At 43.6% G+C, this 18876-nt stretch overlaps 1 protein-coding gene across 4 annotated transcripts in view; it reads right to left on the minus strand.

The window, feature by feature from the left end:
- Positions 1 to 12249: 12249 nt before the first annotated feature.
- Positions 12250 to 18876, minus strand: part of LOC120915318 (histone-lysine N-methyltransferase KMT5C-like) — a 32018-nt gene continuing 25391 nt past the window's right edge. For all 4 annotated transcript variants that reach the window (XM_040325709.1, XM_040325711.1, XM_040325712.1 and 1 more), the window contains 2 exons: positions 14940 to 15097; positions 12250 to 14360 (listed from right to left, as the gene is read on the minus strand). In XM_040325709.1, the coding sequence (XP_040181643.1) occupies positions 12826 to 14360; positions 14940 to 15097 (1693 nt within the window). In that variant the 3' untranslated portion in view covers positions 12250 to 12825. The remainder of the gene's footprint in view (positions 14361 to 14939; positions 15098 to 18876) is intronic.

Below are 18876 nucleotides of genomic sequence, written 5' to 3' on the forward strand. Positions count from 1 at the left end.
TGTAATAGGAATGTGTGTGACAGGTACTCTTTATGGAGAGATGCGGGGTCAATAAGACCCCACATCTCTCCTCCAGGCCTGAAAGCATGAGATCGTGAAAAAAAATTCACAGATCTCATGTTTACCGTTGCTTAGCAGCCGCAATCGCGGCTTTGTTTACTTACAGGGACCCGGGCGTGACGTCATCACATCGCGCCCGGGTCCTCCGACGGTCATAGAGATGACTGGTGACCATCTGGTCACCAGTCATCTCTATGCTTCCTGCGAGCGCCGGACGATTCGTTCTCCGGGCCCCCGATGGCACGGGAGAGCCCGGAGAAGCACCGGGAGGGGGGGATGTCCCCTCCCGCCGCCTGTAAGAACGATCTAGCGGCGGAATCGCCACTATGATCGTTCTTACGTTGTGCAGAATCGCCGGCACAAGAGAAGGATATCTGAATGATGCCTCTAGCTGCAGGCATCATTCAGATATCCCCCCCACAAAGCCCAGGACGTCATATGACGTCCACTCTGAACGGCAGAGGTTCTTTGTGGACGTCATTTTACTATGGGCCGGTAGGGAAGTGGTTAATTTGATTGGGGCGCTGCTTTGAGTATTGGAACTTTGTCTATATGGATTTTTTTTTACGTGTAAATGACTGATTTTAACTTGAAAACAACAAATGTAGGAATGGTGTTATTTGGGTGGTCAGCTGTATTGGATCTCTGCTTGATATATCATTTGGTGTTGAGGCCAAATAATAGGATTTTTTTATACAGATTACCTGTAAAATACTTTTCTTGGGAATACATTACTTGTGCTTGATTGGCCAGCAAACTCGCTTGACCTGAACCCCATAGAGAATCTATGGGTTATTGCCAAGAGAAAGATGAGAGACATGAGACCGAACAATGCAGAAGAGCTGAAGAATCACCCGCCCACGTCATTGGGTAAGCCCCGCTTGCCGGAGAAAGCCGGGCCTTACCCTATGATGTGGACGGGTGACCCCGGCCCCTCTTACGCATCATGGGGGTCTTGTGTGGGGCGGAGACTGCAGCATCGCTGGACATCGAATGTTTTTTTGATTTTTAATTAAGCACTTATCCCAACTGTGTCTGTGTGTTGTTTTTTACATTTTTTTACACTTTCTTTGTGAAATGGTAGGGGTACAATGTACCCCGTTACCAATTCACATAGGGGGGCGGAATCTGGGGGTCCTCTTTGTTAAAGGGGGCTTCCAGATTCTGATAAGCCCACCGCCCGCCACAACCAGCGGGCAAGGGTTGTGGGCGTGAGGCCCTTGTCCCCATCAACATGGGGAGATCCTCCCCATGTTGAGGGCATGTGGCCTGGTACCGTTCAGGAGGGGGGGGGGCACTCTTTTCCTGTGGCCTTCCAGGTTGCATGCTTGGATAAGGGTGTGGTATGGATTTTTGGGGGATCCCATGCCATTTTTTTTTTTACATTTTGGTGTGGGGTTCCCCTTAAAATCCATACCAGACCTGAAGGGTCTGATATGGAATTTGGGGGGACCCCCACGCTTGTTTTTTGGTTCGGGGTTCCCCTTAATAAGAGACCCAAAGGGCCTGGTTTTAAGGGGAACCCCCTACGCCGAAAGGGAAGAGATGCATCTATTCAGGTACAGACGCTGTGTGGATGGCTTATGCATCTTCATTTTAATTTCAGCCCCATACTCAGTAAATACAGAGGATCAAATAGCAATGTCATTCCTGCATCGCTTGCATCAGGCATCCCCCACATCCATCTGATTTTCATATACAATGATGTATACCAATATTGGGAGATATATGCCAATCAAAACGAGGCACAAGTCATCACTCTGCACTCAATATATCTGATAAGAATAATGTGTTAGATCGCAACAATATAATACATCCTGAAATCACACTATACAAATACTCACATGCAACTATGTTACACGGAAGGCCGTAGATAATATATGGTTCTGGAAGTGTGTGCTTATTCCCGTACACGCATAGAGATCAAGAGGTGGGCAGATAAGCCCCACACACATACAGATCTCATCGGTACATCGGATACATCCGGTGCAGACTGGGTCAACATCACTACTCAAATCCAACCATAATACCAGGATATTAGTCTCACTGCCAGATAGTTATTGCAACTTGTGAATACATGTATTCCTAAATCTCTCTCTCGCTCACTAATTACATTTGTATCTGTGGCAGCATCCCAGGTTTAATAAATAAATACTTGAACAGATTGGATCAATGCACTTTATGATGTTTTTTTTAGTGTTTGCATATCTCCTTGTTCCTAATTAACCATCTGCCTGGACTAGAGCAGTCGGGACTGGCCATATATATACTTTTGGATATACTCACCTGCCTGGCAGAGCGCTTTCCATCGGTAAACGGATGCAAAAATCTGTCATGGGAACTTGATGTGCTCATTCTTCATCCTGTTTTTTCAGTCCCTTTGACTGACTGACCAATGACCAGGATTGAGTGTGGTTATTACATGTAGTGATTTTTTTCCATAACGGGATAGTGTGACACTTTATATCTGTCGCTTCACGGGTATACACTACCCCATATTAGGAAGGTTTGCAGGGATCCCGTTATAGGGGGTTTTGAGTCAGTATTTAGGCATCTAGAGGGGTGTTTTGTATTGGGGAGGGTGGGTCTGCCGACTGTGGGGATGCTAGCTGTGCCCCTGGTTAGAGAGGGGCCTGTTACCCTACACCAGGCATGTCCAAACTCCGGCCCGCGCCCAGTGTTTCCAGTTTTGAACGGTCCGCCTAGTTATTTGGACATATATATCTTTTATGGCCTCCGACGATCTCCCAGCGCAGGGGCCACAAAATATATATATGCTGGCTGCCTAGGAGGGGACAGGGAGGAGGCCGGACGAGTGCTGTACATACAGGAAGAGAATTTCCTCTGTAACAGGAAGTCCTGTCTCCTGCGCTGCCAATGGATGACTGTTCTGTCCATCAAATGAGGCGGGACTTTCTATTAAAGAGGCTGCCGTGTAAACTGGAGATTTTCCTGTAGGTAATCTTTGGCACTCGTCCTGCCCCCTCCAAGGCTGCAGATGGATGAGCATCAATCAGGCTGCACTGATGGCAATGGTGGGTGCTGCATTCCTAGCAATTGTGGGTCTGCAGATGGGCACTTGTAAGGCTGCAGATGGGCACTGACCCTTATTTTGCATTTATTAAACAACGTTTTTTCCTGAAACTTCCCTCTTAAATTGAAGGTGCGTGTTATACACCAATAAATATGGTATATTCAAATAACACGCCCAAGCTCATCTCTTCACCACACACCAAAGGCAAGATAATTCTTGTTGGGCAGTGTATTGGCGCTCAAACGAACACAGTTTGACCGAATTTTAATGGTTCAAAGAATGTCAGGCAAAATGGTCGGCCCTCCCACATTTCCCTTCATCAAATCTGTCCCTCTTTGAAAAAAGTTTGGACACCCCTGCCCTACACAATGTGTCTGTTTAGAGCAGGGATCCTCAAACTACGGCCCTCAAGCTGTTGTAGAACTACACATCCCATGAGGCATTGTAACACACTGACATTCACAGACATGACTAGGCATGATGGGAATTGTAGTTCCTGAACAACTGGAGGGCCGTAGTTTGAAGACCAATGGTTTAGAGGAACATATCTGGGAGGGGGGGGGTAAGACCACTTAGTGGGAATTCCCCCTATTTGTAGAGAATTCTTCTTTGGTCTATTGGGGGACTTGGGGTATTGTACTATTTAGATCCCAGCTCCCCTTCCTATGAGTATGGGGTACATACCTGCCCATTCACCTGGGGGAAAAAAGTGTCAATAAAAAAAACACACTAGGCAGGTTTTTAAATTAATTTATTAGGCAGCTCCACGGGTCTTCTTCCAACTTCGGGGGTTTCTTCCGACTTATCCGCTCTCTCTGGCCTCTTCTGCTCTCTGGTGCCTTTTGCCGGGCTCCTCCGCTATATTCTGCCCGCTCTTTTACTAGCGGTGGCCCGGTCTTAGCGGCACCCTGACAGATAGCTTAGACGACGGAATAGTGGTCCCTGCCAAGGTCAGACGTACCCGACCCCGTTCTGCTGTCATTGAGGTGCAAGAACTGCAGGGCTCTCATATGAAGCAGAGAGCCAGTACTAGTGCCGCTTATACCTCTGGTGAACTGGCAAGCACCAGCGGCCTAGTACATCCAGCACTGCAGTTTCATGTGGTGCCATTGCGAGTCCCATAAGTGCAGTTCAACCTGGCGAGGTGGCCAGAAGACAAACAGGCCCGTCGAGTCCATAGTGCCCTTCCTGCTGCATTTGCCAATCCTAATTGGGAGTCCACCACTTCTGCAGCACCTGTACTACTGTACCTGTGATCCTGGTTTGATCGGCTCTGTAAAATTCGTCCCCATGTAAACTACTTCAACATTTTGCAGCCTTGTTTACTCCCAATCAAGTTGTCTGCATTGATGAGACCTTGATCAAGTTTTCTGGCCACTTGTCTATCAAACAGTATCTTCCCAGCAAGCGTGCCAGATATGGGGTCAAGATGTATAAGCTTTGCGACAGGGCAACAGGCTATACATCTAGGTTTTATGGTTTATGAGGGAAGAGATAGTCACGTAGAGCCAGAGAACTGCCCAGACTACATCGGGAGCGCTGGTAAGATTGTGTGGGACTTGGTATCACACTTATTTGGAAAGGCCTATGGAGGAATACCGATAGGGCCAAAACTCGATCTCAGATTGTACTCAAAGCCAACTTGATTTCTACAGCTGACTGTAGAAAAGAGAGAATTCTCCCAATCACGTATTTCTGTGGACGCCATTTTTTTGGCTTCACACCAAGCAATCCAAGTCTTCCAGGCTTTATGATAGATTTTTCTAGTAACAGCCTTTTTAGCATTTACTAGGATAGACATTACTGGTCCCAAGATGCCTCGACCTTTAATACCCTGGCTTCAATAGCCCTGCCGTAAAATTTAGAGACTGTAAATTGGGGTGAAATATAGGACCTTGAGACAGTAGTTTAGGGAGCTGTGGAAGCCATGGTCCATGGTCCGTCTTTTGTAAGTCTAACAATCTCCGGGAACCAGGGTCTTCTGGGCCAGGCTGGTGCTACCAGAATGACTGGGACCCCCTCTCTCCGAATCCTGTACAACAAAAGTGGAAGGAGAGGGAATGGAGGGAAAGCATAAACCAGGGAGTACTGGCTCCATGGAACTATAAGAACATCTGCCCCAAATGCCAGAGGATATCTCTTGTCCGAGAGACAAACTGCTGGAGTCTGGCCATCCCCAATGTGGGCAAATTTCCTGGAACACCTTTGGGTGTAGGGACCATTGCCCCGGGCAGAACTGCTGGCAGTTGAGATAATCTGCCATCCAGTTTTCTACTCCTGGGATATGGACTGCCGATATAACTGGCACATATCTTTCTGCCCAGGCAAGAATTTAGCTCACCTCTTTTAGAGCGGAACGACTCCTGGTACCACCTTGGTGGTTTACGTAAGCCACAGCAGTGGCATTGTAAGACTGGACTCTGATAGGGTAGTCCTGAAGCTTCACCGTCCAGAAGTGTAGGGCCAGACGTACTGCCCGTAATTCCAGGACATCGATGGGCAGGATCTGTTCTGTTCCTGACCATTGCCCCTGGGCTGAGAGCCTGTCTAGGGTTGCTCCCCAGCCTGAGAGAGACTGGCATCTGTAGTCAGTACTTTCCGGGTAACTGGGAGAAATTATTTTCCTTTTCACATGTTCTGATCCTGCAGACACCAATTTAGGCTTAAAGCAGAGTTCCGCCATTCTTTTTTTTTTTTAGTCAGCAGCTATAAATACTGCAGCTGCTGACTTTTAAAATAAGGACGCTTACCTGTCCAGGGCGCCCGCGATGTCGGCACGCGAAGCTGAGCTATCGCTCAGGTGTTGCCGCCGCCATTTTCGGTAAAGGAGAATCAGGATGTGAAGCCTTGCAGCTTCACATCCTGGTTCCCTACTGCGCATAACCGCATATGCAATTGGCTCTGCGCTATCCCACTGGTCCCTGCAGGTGGCTCGGGTATCTATGCCCAGAATTGGGAGCAAAATACCTGTATTACACAGGTATCTGCTCCCCCTGAAAAAGGTGCCAAATGTGACACAGGAGGGGGCGAAGGGTTAGTTCCAAAAAGTGGAAAATCTATTTTTGGGTGGAACTCTGCTTTAAGGATGCCTGAGTGGATAAGCACATTGGATAATCCAGGGCTTTTCTTCCCCTTCCAAGCCAACAAAATGCTTTGTTGTAAAGGCCTGGAATGGAACTGGGCATAGGGCAGCGCCTCGAAAGAGAATATCGTCCTCCATAGAAGGCTCATACAGAGCCAAATGGAGGGTTGTCTTGTGCCCCTTATCTGATGCACCTGATTCTTCAGGGCGCAGATCCTTTAAATTTTGAGCTGGTCTCAAGTTTGACTTTTCAGTATTTATGATCCAGCTCAAGCTCTGCAATACCGTACTGTGTATATTATGCTCTGTTCTAGAGCCTGTACTGAGTGATCTCTGAGCAGGAGGTCATCCAGGTACCCGAGCACCAGAATCCCTTGGGCCCTTAAAAAGCCCAGTACAGGTGCTAGGACCTTTCTGAACAACCGAGGGACTGTAGCCAGTCCGAAGGGTAGAGCCACAATGACGTTCCTCTACTGTAAAAGCATAGGAACCTCTGGTGAGACTGAAAAATAGGTATGGGTAAATACACATCTTTTATATAAATCGATGGAGGCTAGACAGTCTCACCTCTGAAGTGAGGTTACTACTGAACGGACAGACTCCATCCGAAAAGATTGTATCGTTAGATACTTGTTCAGGGGTCGTCAGTCCAAAAATGGGCCTGGTGTCCTTGTTTGGTTTCTGAACTGTAGTAGGTTTGAGTAAAACCCTGTGCCCCTTTCATGTCTTGGAGCCTACAATTTCTCTTTGATGCACTAGATGTAGTTTTTGTAGAGAATCCAAGGGAACGCTGGATCTTAAAAACCTCTGGGGAGGCATCCCCCACAACTCCAGCCTGTAACCGCAAGATATAATTGAGGTGACCCATTCGCCTGTAAGTGTTTTTCAAATGTCTGCAAAGTCCAGCAACCTCCCCCCCTCGCTTGAAATGGGGTGTCCTGGGTTTAGAAGAATTTTGGGCCCAGGGCTTTTTCTGGCCCTGCCATTAAAGCTTTGTAGGCGGCAGAACCGCCCTGATGCTAAGACAGGGCTTGACAAATTTGCTTGGAATCTAGGAGCCAGCTAAAAAAGTTAGGATCCATTTTTTTTTAAACGAAAGACAAAGCTTTATTTTCCAATATAGAAATTAACTAATCTTAAATTTACACAGAAAGACGACTAGAACACGATATATATAGATATATATATATATATATATATATATATATATATATATATATATATATATATATATATATATATATATATTCCTAAATTGACAGTTTTTACTTAAAAAAAAAATTAAAGCAATTACAAAAAAGAGAGGCTATATGAAGCTATTTAAACCAGCCACCCCACACTCACCATTAGGCAAAAGGCGCCAGATGATGCCCGCAATCACTTCCTTCTCTTCTCCACTTTGGGAAGGAGATGGGCAGGCAGTGAAAACAGGCAGGGGAAGCTCCATTAGCATTGCTGGTTGTCTTGTCATACTAACTGCCACCACAGGAGGGCACCAGATTCCAGAAGGAAGCATATGATTGCAGAAGGCCGCAAAGCCACGGCCCAATGTGATCGCGCCGGGGGTGCGCATGGAGACAGGATAACCCAGCTGTGCCGCCCCAGGTCGCTAATTCTAGTCGCAAATGCGACCTGAAGTTTTAAAATGAGGGACGTCTGGTGCTTTTCTTCAAAGGAAGTAGAGAACTCTTACCTCCGGAATTTTTTTTGTATACATTTCCAAGTGATCACCGAATAAATATTCCACATGAAAGGGAAATCCTGCCAATATAGAAAGCTCAGCTGATCAGTTTTTTAGCCATAAAAGTCTGCGCATACGTACAGACATGAGAGCCAGATGAGAAACCTGCTGTATAGAATCCTTTAAGGCATCAACAGCAAAACACAGCGCTCAGGGTATATCGGTCTTACATTCAGGCAGATTATCCTCCTGGTTAGGCCTATTAGGCCTTTTGATCCGATCCCTTACGGACTGGCAAATACCAATTGCTGCAACAGCTGGCTGAATAGCTGAACTGGTCAGAGAGAGAAGCCTTTAATAATAACTCCAATTTCTTGTCCACAGGGTCTTTCAGGCCCTGTGCATTATCTACCAGATGAGTCAATTTCTTAATTAATGGAAAGACTGCTGCATCTACTGCTGGCATGCTTAATTTTTTAACAGACCTTTCATCCATAAGATATGAAAGGGAAACCTAGGAGGACTAATAGGTCCTATCAGAATGTTCCCAATCAGCATACACTGCCTGTTCCACCAGGGGGTGTAGGGGGGAAATACTGTGCTGCCTGAAGAGGCCATAGGGATCCAAGAGGACCAGGAGGCTCAGTTGCCTCTTTTTTAAAGAGGAAACTTAAAGGCAAAATGAACCATTTCGGTCAGGGTCTGGATGAGAGGTTTCTGTGACTGCGAGGCAGACATCAGCTGGATATCTTCTTGTTCAGAATGCTCGGTAGTAGATTTTTAGCTCTCCCCCATTCCTGCTCCAAACTAGGAGACCCCAGGGAGGGGGATTTGTCACGATTCTTGCCACCGGGATGGAGGCAATCCTGTGCTCTAACCCGCATAGGGCCGAGGACAGTTCATCCTTAGAGATAAAGGGTGAAGCAGCAGCGTTGACTGCAGGCACAATACAAGATAGGCACAGCGGCTCAGATTGCCTGGAAACCTCTGGTCTTTCAGGGGATACAACACTAGGGATGTGACTAGGTTCATCAGGAAATGATGACACAAATGTGCCCTTCCCTGTAGTATTAGCCCCACTCCTCCTTTTGGAATACATTATAGCCACAAAGAGTACTTGGGTGTGTGTGACAACACCCTTTTCGAAGGGAGACGCTTTAATAGAGCTCACCAAGCCCCTATACAACAATCCTGCTAAGCATCTTTAGCCCGCTAAGCAACACCGGGTGACTCACATGACCCGGGTAAGAAGAAATGAACCACTGCAAGTGTTTGTTCAGAGCCTGCTCTGTGTCCCACAGCTGCCTTCTGGAAGCACCACATGCTTGGCTTACACAGCTTAAATGAGCCAAGTGTGGGCCGGGACGTTCTATGCATGCATGTGCGCAGTCCCGGGGGAAAAGGCATAGCTGTATTTGCGCATGACACAAATCTTCGTGTGACAGAATAAGGATTGCTGCGCATGTGCGGCGAAGCCCCGTGCATCATGGCTGCCAAGCACACAACTGCTAATACAGCAGGGCACATGCAAACGTATGTGCGCCATGGTGAACCATCATACAGGCAGGATAAATAAACAGCCAGACACAAGCAGAAAAAAAAAAAAAGTACACTTTGCAAAACACCCACAGTTAGCCCAAAACTCCCCCATATAGTCACCGCACACAGGTTTTCAGCCCTTAGCTAGCTTGACTGTTACAATTACTGGGACACCCCACAATATAACAAAAGGGGTTTAATTTACCCATCCAGGCGCAGGGCCCAATTTTCAAACTTCATGGTGGGGTCCAGTCACATGGGACCTTCAAGGACTGGGTACTCTTTTCATGTTTAGGGTCCACTCCCTTGGACCTGCAGGAAATTCCTTAGCGCTGTAGTGTCCAGGATTTCCACTCCGCAGGTTCCAGCGCCCGGAGGATTCTTACGGGCAAAACCTTGCAGGATCAAGAATCTTCTTTGCGAGGCTCGGGTACCATTTATCCAAGCATAAAATCCTGTGTCAAATGGATCCGATCGGTCAATCCCTTAATTTATTTTTGGAACCATTTGTGGAAAGAGAGATCTGGAGCTCAGAGAGCTCCAAGAAACCATGCCATTCACCTTGTAGACACTGGTAAAAAAAAAAAACAAAAAACTGATGTACTCCCTGTAGGGAGGGGTTATATAGGGAGGGGCACTTCCTGTCTAAAGATCTTTGATCTACCAGTGTCGTTCACCTGATGATGAAGTATAATCCAGCAGGTAATGAATATGAGCCTGACTCTGTGTCCCATGATGTATGGAGAAAAAAAAAAAAAAAAAAAAGGGGAGCATGCTGAAGCAGGGGGTGGAGAAGCGATTTTCTCCCAACACTAGGGGCAGAGTTCCCCCATGCTTCAGCATATATTTTTTTTATGCTGTTTTATTGTATTTGCAGGTATGATATGTCTTGCTATAATGTTACTTTTTCTTGTTAACCATCATTTGCTTAGCAGGTACGCCATTCAGCTGCAGCACGGATTTATCTTGACAGCAACAGCGTTTGGTCCCACGATACATAAATCAGTGACTCCAGCGCTGTAGGAGGTGATTTCACAACCAGTATAAATTTTTTTTTAAATGGTGCATGTATGCCCATCATTAGAAGTGGGTGGATGAAGGGCTGTATTCTAATGGTGGGAATACCCACTGATCAATCTCTTCTTCGTTCAGGCTGCATGGGGGGGAAAAAAAGTTTCACTATATGCCCAACAAGGACCAGCAACACATTGGTATGTTGAGTACCCGTCACTACCTATTGCTATCATATCATTCCCTGTGATAAAGAAAAAAAAATAAATACACGCCCCCCCCCCCCCATGCTCACACGCAAAGGCGAATGCAAGCGTCAGTCTGGGATCATGTGTAAACAGCAATTGCACCATGCATGCAAGGTATCACCATGAAGGTCAGATCAAGGGCAGCAATTTTAGCCGTAGACCTTCTCTGTAAATCTAAATTAGTAAACTGTAAAGTTTTTTTAAAAATGCATGTAGTCCATCACCAAAAATATATAATCTTTATCATCTTAAGAAATGATAGGCAGTCAAACTAAAATCTGCGCAAGTACGAGAAAATGTACCCTAGTTTGTAGACACTATGGGGCAGATTCACAGAAGAAGTACGCCGGCGTATCTACTGATACGCCGGTGTACTTTCAAATTACCCATGTCGTATCTTTAGTTTGTATTCTCAAACCAAGATACGACAGCATTTGGGTAAGATCCGACAGGCGTACGCCTTCGGATCTTAGATGCAATACTTTGGCGCCCGCTGGGTGGAGTTCGCGTTGTTTTCAGCGTCGGGTATGCAAATTAGCTATTTCCGTCGATCCACGAACGTACGCGCGGTCGTCGCATTCTCTTACGTCGTCTGTAGTCTGCTTTTTCTGGCGTAAAGTTAAAGCTGCCATTTTGTAGCGTATAGATAGACATGCCATGTTAAAGTATGGCCGTCGTTCCCGCGTCAAAATTAGAATTTTTTTTTTTTGCGGAAGTCGTCCGTGAATAGGAATGGACGCAAGTCACGTCGAGGTTCTAAAAACGACGTTGCTGCGATGTAATTTCGCGCAAAGCACGGCGGGAAATTTCGAGACGGAGCATGCGCAGTATGATCAGTGCGGGAACGCGCCTAATTTAAATGAGCCACGCCCCCTACCTGGATCATTTGAATTAGGCGGGCTTGCGCCGGTGGACTTTACGCTACGCCGCCGCAACTTTACAGGCAAGTGCTTTGTGAATCAAGCACTTGCCCGTAAAACTTGCGGCGGTGTAACGTAAATGAGATACGTTACGCCGCCGGAGATCTATGTGAATCTGGCCCTATAACTTTTGCGCAAACCAATATACGCTTTTTGACTTTACCAAAGACAGAAAGTAGAAAATATTTTTCTCAAAACTTTCGGTCTTTTTCCATTTTTCTTTGCAATATAAATCGCAGGAGGCAATCAAATACCAACCAAAGAAATCTCCATTTGTGAAAAAAAAAAAAAAAAAATGCAACATTGCACAACTACGCAATTACCAGTTAAAGCAGCCAAACAGTGCCACATTGTAATACGTGCTCTGGTCATTCAGCAGCCTAATCTTCCAGGGCTAAAGTGGTTAATCAAATAAGGGACGCAATAGTGTGTGGACGAATGCCATTTTTCTGTAGTCCTGAATGAACTCGACAACTCGATTTTCAGCCCGACAAAAAGGTACTTGTGTGCTTCATTCAGAGACTCCAATACAGGTGGTGTTACTGGCCAGATTAACAGGTGAAAACAGGAGGGGGGGGGGGGGGGGAAAGCACTAACATTTCTGGTTTAATACCGCTTTAAAATTACTGTCAAGATAAAAAAAAGAATTTTGTTCTGTTCATCAGTTACACAACTTGGAACTTGTATAAAGAGTTTTAATCCGGCTGGTACCACATTTAGTACAGTCAGTTTTCTGTGTATTTTTTTTTTTTTTTTTTTACAACAAAAAGATGCAAACAATACAGATCATACAATACAGAAACTTTGCCATTACATATAAAGCAATGTTTAGTGGCAAGAAGTCTCCAATTCTAAAAGGGATTACCTTTTAGATAATAGACATAGCACCATAAAGATTAACAACCCATGATAACACAAAAGCTAACTAATGGGAGTGAGAATCAAAACCGGGACAAAGCATGTGTGTAATGATGTCCATCAGGTTTTGTTACTTTTTAAAAATAGGAGGATGAAGACACTACATAAAATTGGATGTCAACCTGCTTTAGAGACTAAGGCAAACTGGTGTGTCAATTCAAAAGTAGGAACTTGGGAGGGGATGATTAAGTCATTGAAAAATATATAAAACCAAACAGCACCCGCAGTCAAAATGTTTGACCTGGCAAAAAACTGTAAATCCTGCAGTTTCTTCATCTAAACTTTGGAATCACTGACAAAAAAAAAATGGAATGACATTGGGTTTGGGCTTTTCAGTTGGACTCATCGCTAGCAGAGGATGCAATGTCCAGATCTATAGAACCATTATTAACAACAAGACGCAGTCTTTTGGAAGGTGTAAAAGGACTAAAGGTCACATTTTTTCTCTTGTTACCATTAGCCAAAAGCTCAGACTGTGATGAGATGAACATGCTCTTGTCAGCAGCTCCCTCCGTTAATGGCACAGGACATGTTTGTGCTTCTGAAACAGAGACTTTTCTTTTGAGATTGTTGTTTAAACCGAGTTCTACGTATGGCTTTAACGATAACTTGGGATCAGACTGCATTTCGATACTGAGTAGTGCATGAGGAGCAGAGTGACGTCTTTCAGGTCTGCTTATTCTATGTTTGCCTGTCACTTTAATGAGCCCATTAAAGTCTAGATGGGTTGTCCGCCTCTTTTTATGAAAAGTGGTCTTTCTTCGCTTGTTTGGAACTTTAAACATTGTAGGTGTGGATTGTAAAGAGAAGACTTCATTTGTGCATGTCCCTGTCCTAGGTTTCACATTTATATCAGCTGGTTCTGTTAAGGAGCCGTTTTCAGCAATGACCGGACTTTCATTAGCATTTTTTGTAACTATCTGATCATGTGAAAATCCAGTAAATGGCTTTTGATTGCGATTACGCTTATGCTTTCTGACATCGGAATGGAAAAAGCTTGGTGTATTTGAATATTCAGCACCGGAAACTCTTGATTTGCTCAAGTTGACTGTGACATAATGTGTTAAACCAAGCTGTTTAAGCGACACAGAATCTGAAAATAATTTGAAGCTTGAATTGTTTAGGTTCACAGTGTTTTCAGGTAAGGATGCAGCTGGTGGAAAGTTATCGTCCTGCATTTGTGATACAACAGCCGAACATAATCTATTCGAGTTTGAAGGAGAAGCAAGAATATCAAACTCTGGTTGAACCATGGAGATATCGGTGCCATTTGTGCTCAGTCTGTCAGAGTTTGAAATGGAATCAGATACACAGTTTTGATTTTCATAGACATCTACATCCAGTTCATCTCTACAGCAGCTGGTAGTGGCTGAGAGGTATTCAAGATCCAAATGCTCCTCCACCACATTAGGTTCATTAAAAAGTGCACAATTCAAAGTATGATCTTTGGCGTTTTTCTCCAGAGCATTCGTTTTGCCTTGTAGAGATGTTCGAGATGAATTGTGCAGGGCTCGATCAACAGCTTGGTAAAAGCTTAGCTTATCAGGACTTACATTTTGCCGGCTAAGTCTCACCACAGGCTCTTTGCTCAATTTGCAGCCATGGACTTCACTAGGTGTTCCTGCAGCTGAAGAGTACCGACTACATTTGGGATTGTGCAGGTTTATGCGTATGTCTCTTATGATGGTTCCAGGAGGCAATACAAACTTTACTGGCATTTGTGACCTGTTAATAGGGGAGCGCTGAGCTCTATGGCAAGAGCGGGAATATGGAGATGAAAATGGCGACCTGAGACGTGACAGAAAAATGCTATTCTTGCTATTTACAGGGCTCTTTTTGAGGCTTGGCGATGATCTACATCTTGAACCTGAAAAAAATAAATACAATTAGGTGAGCATGAATCTAATTAGATCACGATACAGACATAGGTTTGGGACAAAAACAATTTCAAATAGGAGTAAAAATATCTACATTACAGCTAAAAAATGAACAGTTTAGAAACAAATTATCCATTAGGTAAACCTGTGAAGGTTCTCATTTACCCAGGTAACAGTATATCTATATGTAGTCAGTTACATTCAACAGGACAGGTAGCACCAACAACTTGGATCACCAATTACCATGGAAAGTCAGATGTTATTGTCCAAGGATGGGATAAAAGTGTGAATATTGTGGAACCATTCTGTACTTGTTTCAAAAATTCACATCTTTAGTGATGTAAATCCAAGGAATATTCCTTGCGCTTATTAAAACCGACAAAGTGACTTGGACCCGATTCAAAACTTCAACATTACAGAACAAAATCACACATTTTATTTATATATATATATATATATATATATATATATATATATATATATATATATATATATATATATATATATATATATATATATATATATATATATATATATATATATATATATATATATATAAATAAACTTACCTGAAACACGTTTTCGTTTATTGCCATGCTGGGTTTGTTTGTCGCTTTGACCCTGCAACCTTTGCAGGCGACCATCAGTTTCTCTGAGCTGGTATTTCTCTGATGAGGTAGATTCACTGGGATCTTTCTTCAGCAGTCTGAATGCTCCCTCCCCTTTTCTGAAAGAAACACATCTTGAAATGCACATGTATTCAAAAAAGGACTGGAATCTTTGCACCAGTTTAGAAAACCTTAAAGTAAGATATTGGGAAAGAGTATTCCTTGCATTGCAACATTGATGGGTTTTACACGTATAGAGAACCAATTCCAAAAGAACTCGGGATGTGGTGTAAATTCTACAATAGATCTAAAATGCAAGGACTTGCAAACCAAATAAACCCATATTTTTTTCACAAAAGAAAAACATCTCAAATGTTTAAATAGAGAATGTACCATTTTTTTTTCTTTTTTATAAAAAGGCACCTTAGTTGCACCCCTTTCATACTGGGGCGTTTTTCCGGTGCTTTTGGGCTAAAAATAGCGCCTGAAAAAGATCTTCCCTTTACCCGGCTTTCACACTAAGGCAATGCGCTGGCAGGACATAAAATTTTTTCCTGCAAGCAGCATCTTTGGAGCGGTGTGTACACCGCTCTTGTCCATTGAAATGAATGGGCAGCGCGGCTAAACCACTGGAAAAAATAGCGGCGCATTACCGCCAAAGCTGCCCACGCCCCAGTGTGAAAGCAGCCTTAGAGTGTCTCAGAAGTAGTAATGAGCAGAGGTTCATCAAATCTGTAAAAAGTTGCACTCAAAAATAGTCGAACAATTTCAGAATAAGGTTTCTCAACATAAAACTGCAGACTTTAAATATATTACCACCTGCAGGTCATAAAAAACAAACAAACACACGTTTGGTGCTTGAAATGCCTCTAAACTCAAACGTCTGAACTAATTTTTTCTTTCCAAAAAAAGCCTCTAAACAACTGGTTAGAAATGACTATAAACCGACCCTGTGTACATGTACTGATCAGATAACAGAGGAGAGTTCAGGGGCAGTTGGGAAAAAAAATGCCCAACTGCTCCTAAACGTCCGTTTGCCAGCAGCAGTGTACATGAGGCCTTATGCCGCATACACGGTCATTTTTTGTCTTGTAAAAAAAAAACGTAGTTTTTTTAATGGAAAAAAGACGACGTTTTTCAAACTTAATTTTAAAAAAACGACGTTGCCTACACACCATCGGTTTTTCAAAATGCTCTAGCAAAGCGCGGTTATATGTTCAGCACGTACGGTGGCACTCTGTTCCATTCAAGCGCGCGTCATAACTTGCTTCTAAGCATGCGCGGGTTTAAAAACGTTGTTTTAGCCCACACACGGTCATTTTTTATGACACAAAAAACAACGCTTTGAAAAACGACATAAAAAATTGAAGCATGTTCGAATTTTTTTGTCGTTTTTCAGAAGACATAAAATGACGTTTTCCCGACACACGCTCATTTTAAATGACGTTTTTAAAAATTATTATTATTTTAAATGGTCAGTCGCAAAGTGTAAAAATGTTCTGTAGTCAGACGAATTGAAATGTGACATTTTAAAGAGGAAGTAAACCCTCTTTAATTAATCGCGAAAAACAACAACGAAAAAAAAAAAACACACACCTGCAAGAGAAAGGCGGAATGAGCTAGTATGCATAGCATACTAGCTCAGTATGTGGCACTTACCTGAAATCGAAGGCCCCCAAAGTGCTCCTCGTTCGCCGCCATGTTCTCTCGCTTCATCCTGGCATCGCCGCTCCGGCGCTGTGATTGGCCGGAGCGGCGATGACGTCACTCACGCGAATGCGCGAGGGACCGTCAGATCCCAGCGCATGCGCGGGAATATGGCATTAACCACAATTATGCCAGTCACAAAAACGGCACACTCGGTGCACCTACGCCGTAGACATTGGCGCCTGTCATTATTGTAAATATCTCCTAAACTGTGTAGGTTAGGAGATATTTCTTGCACCTACAGGTAAGCCTTAATCTAGGCTTACCTGTAGGTGCAAGTTGTGTGGTTGGGTTTACAACCACTTAAACTGGCCAGCACGCAGTCCAGACCTTTCACCAACTGAATTTTTTTTAGTGCATCTTGAAAGGAGAAATGATAGACAATCGATCCAGAGCAGTTAGAATCTTATATCAAGCAAGAATAGGCCATTCTCTCCCTAAACTCCAGCAACTGGTCTCCTCAGTAAGAGGAGATGCTACACACCATGGTATAAACAAACATGGCCCTTTCCTAAACTTTGAGATGCACTGCTGCCGCCATCAATTTCAAAATAACCTTATTTTTCTTAAAATGGTACATTTTACGTGTTCGGTTTTCTATTGTGAATAAAATACTGTATTATGAGATGTGCAAATCATTGCATTCTGTTTCGATGTCGATTTTACCCAGAGTCCCAACATTTTTGGAATTGGGGTTGCAGTAAAACCTCAAATTGCTTGATTCCAGTGTTCTGTAACCATCAACATCTGCTCCTGACAGATGCTGCCAGTCAGCAGATTAGAAACACAAAAGCAAAGACATCCAATTGGGCATCTCTCAATAAAATGCAAAGAGTAATCACCAACAAGAAATTTGATTACAGTATACAGATAAGGTAAGAGGCTATTTCTCAATGGTTCCTAAGGGTTACTATACTTTCCACATACTCACTTCTCCAAGGCAGAGTTCAAAAGCATCAGTAAATTTTTCCAATGAGAGGGAAAGGTAGGCATTTATTTTATTTTTTTTTAAGAAAAACAATGGTCCCATGTTAATCACCAAATATAAGCACTGGACCATCAAAAAGACCCTCGATAAACATTGGGGGGGATAGTGTGCAATGACCCGTAACTAAAGACACAAATTGCCTCTAAACCTAAACTGGTATTCCAAAGAGCAAACAGGGCCAAAAACATCATAGCCCCAGTAAATTGCGCAACAAGAAACCCCTTCTGGGCTCCATTCCCAAAATGTTCTCACTTGTTGGAATGTATAAGTGTCACATGTGACCCATGGACAAAATATCTTTTCCGACCAAAAAGGCAATACTTTTGCCATTAATGAATTCCTAACCTGTTCGAATAACTTTGTGGTCTACCTCATCACTTGCCCATGTAAAACGTGCCATGTATTGCATACCATTAGACCTCTTCGCACCAGATTTGAGGAACACAGGAGACTCTTGGGGGGGAGGTTAAACTCTACCCCAAGTGCAGTATTCCAAGACACTCACTAGCCCACCACGAAAGAAACCCTACATTACTGAAGGTCACAGCCAAAACTTTTCCCCATTCCCTACCCAATGGAGAAAGATAAAAAATAAAAAATAAATAAAAAGTGCCCAAGAGACTTATTGGATATTCAAACTAAATAGTCTCTCACCTGAAGGCCTGAATGAATAGTTGGAAGTCAGTACCATCATCTAATCTTCCTCCTCCCCATTGGATGATCCCCAAGACCCCCCCCCCCCATTCCTCCCCCTCTTTCCCCAGTTGATGATGTCCCCGAAAATACACCCCCCCCCCCCCAGGGCATTTTCACATGCACGCTTCTTGTTATGTAGTACACAGGGTTTTTGGTTTGCCACAGATGTAAAAGCAGTTGCTCACACACATAATTTCACATGGCAAATTATACACATCTATATATCCTTTCATGGATACATACTAATCGATTGATTTAATGAACTCACTCAATTCTTCACTCATCTATGGCTACAGTCACAATATTAGTATATTTTAAGTCATTTCAAAATAATGTTTTTAAAATGTTAATTTTTCCTCTTCCTTGTAATTTGTTTACAATATACCTTATAGACCATTATGAATTCTTTAAAAACAGTTATCTTCCCATTCGAATAACAAGCCAACCTTTATTTGAATTACAGTCACTACTCATGTATACTCATTGCTGTAACCTACCTATTGGTAC

The sequence above is a fragment of the Rana temporaria genome, chromosome 10, assembly GCF_905171775.1.
Source record: "Rana temporaria chromosome 10, aRanTem1.1, whole genome shotgun sequence".
Lineage (NCBI taxonomy): Eukaryota > Metazoa > Chordata > Amphibia > Anura > Ranidae > Rana > Rana temporaria.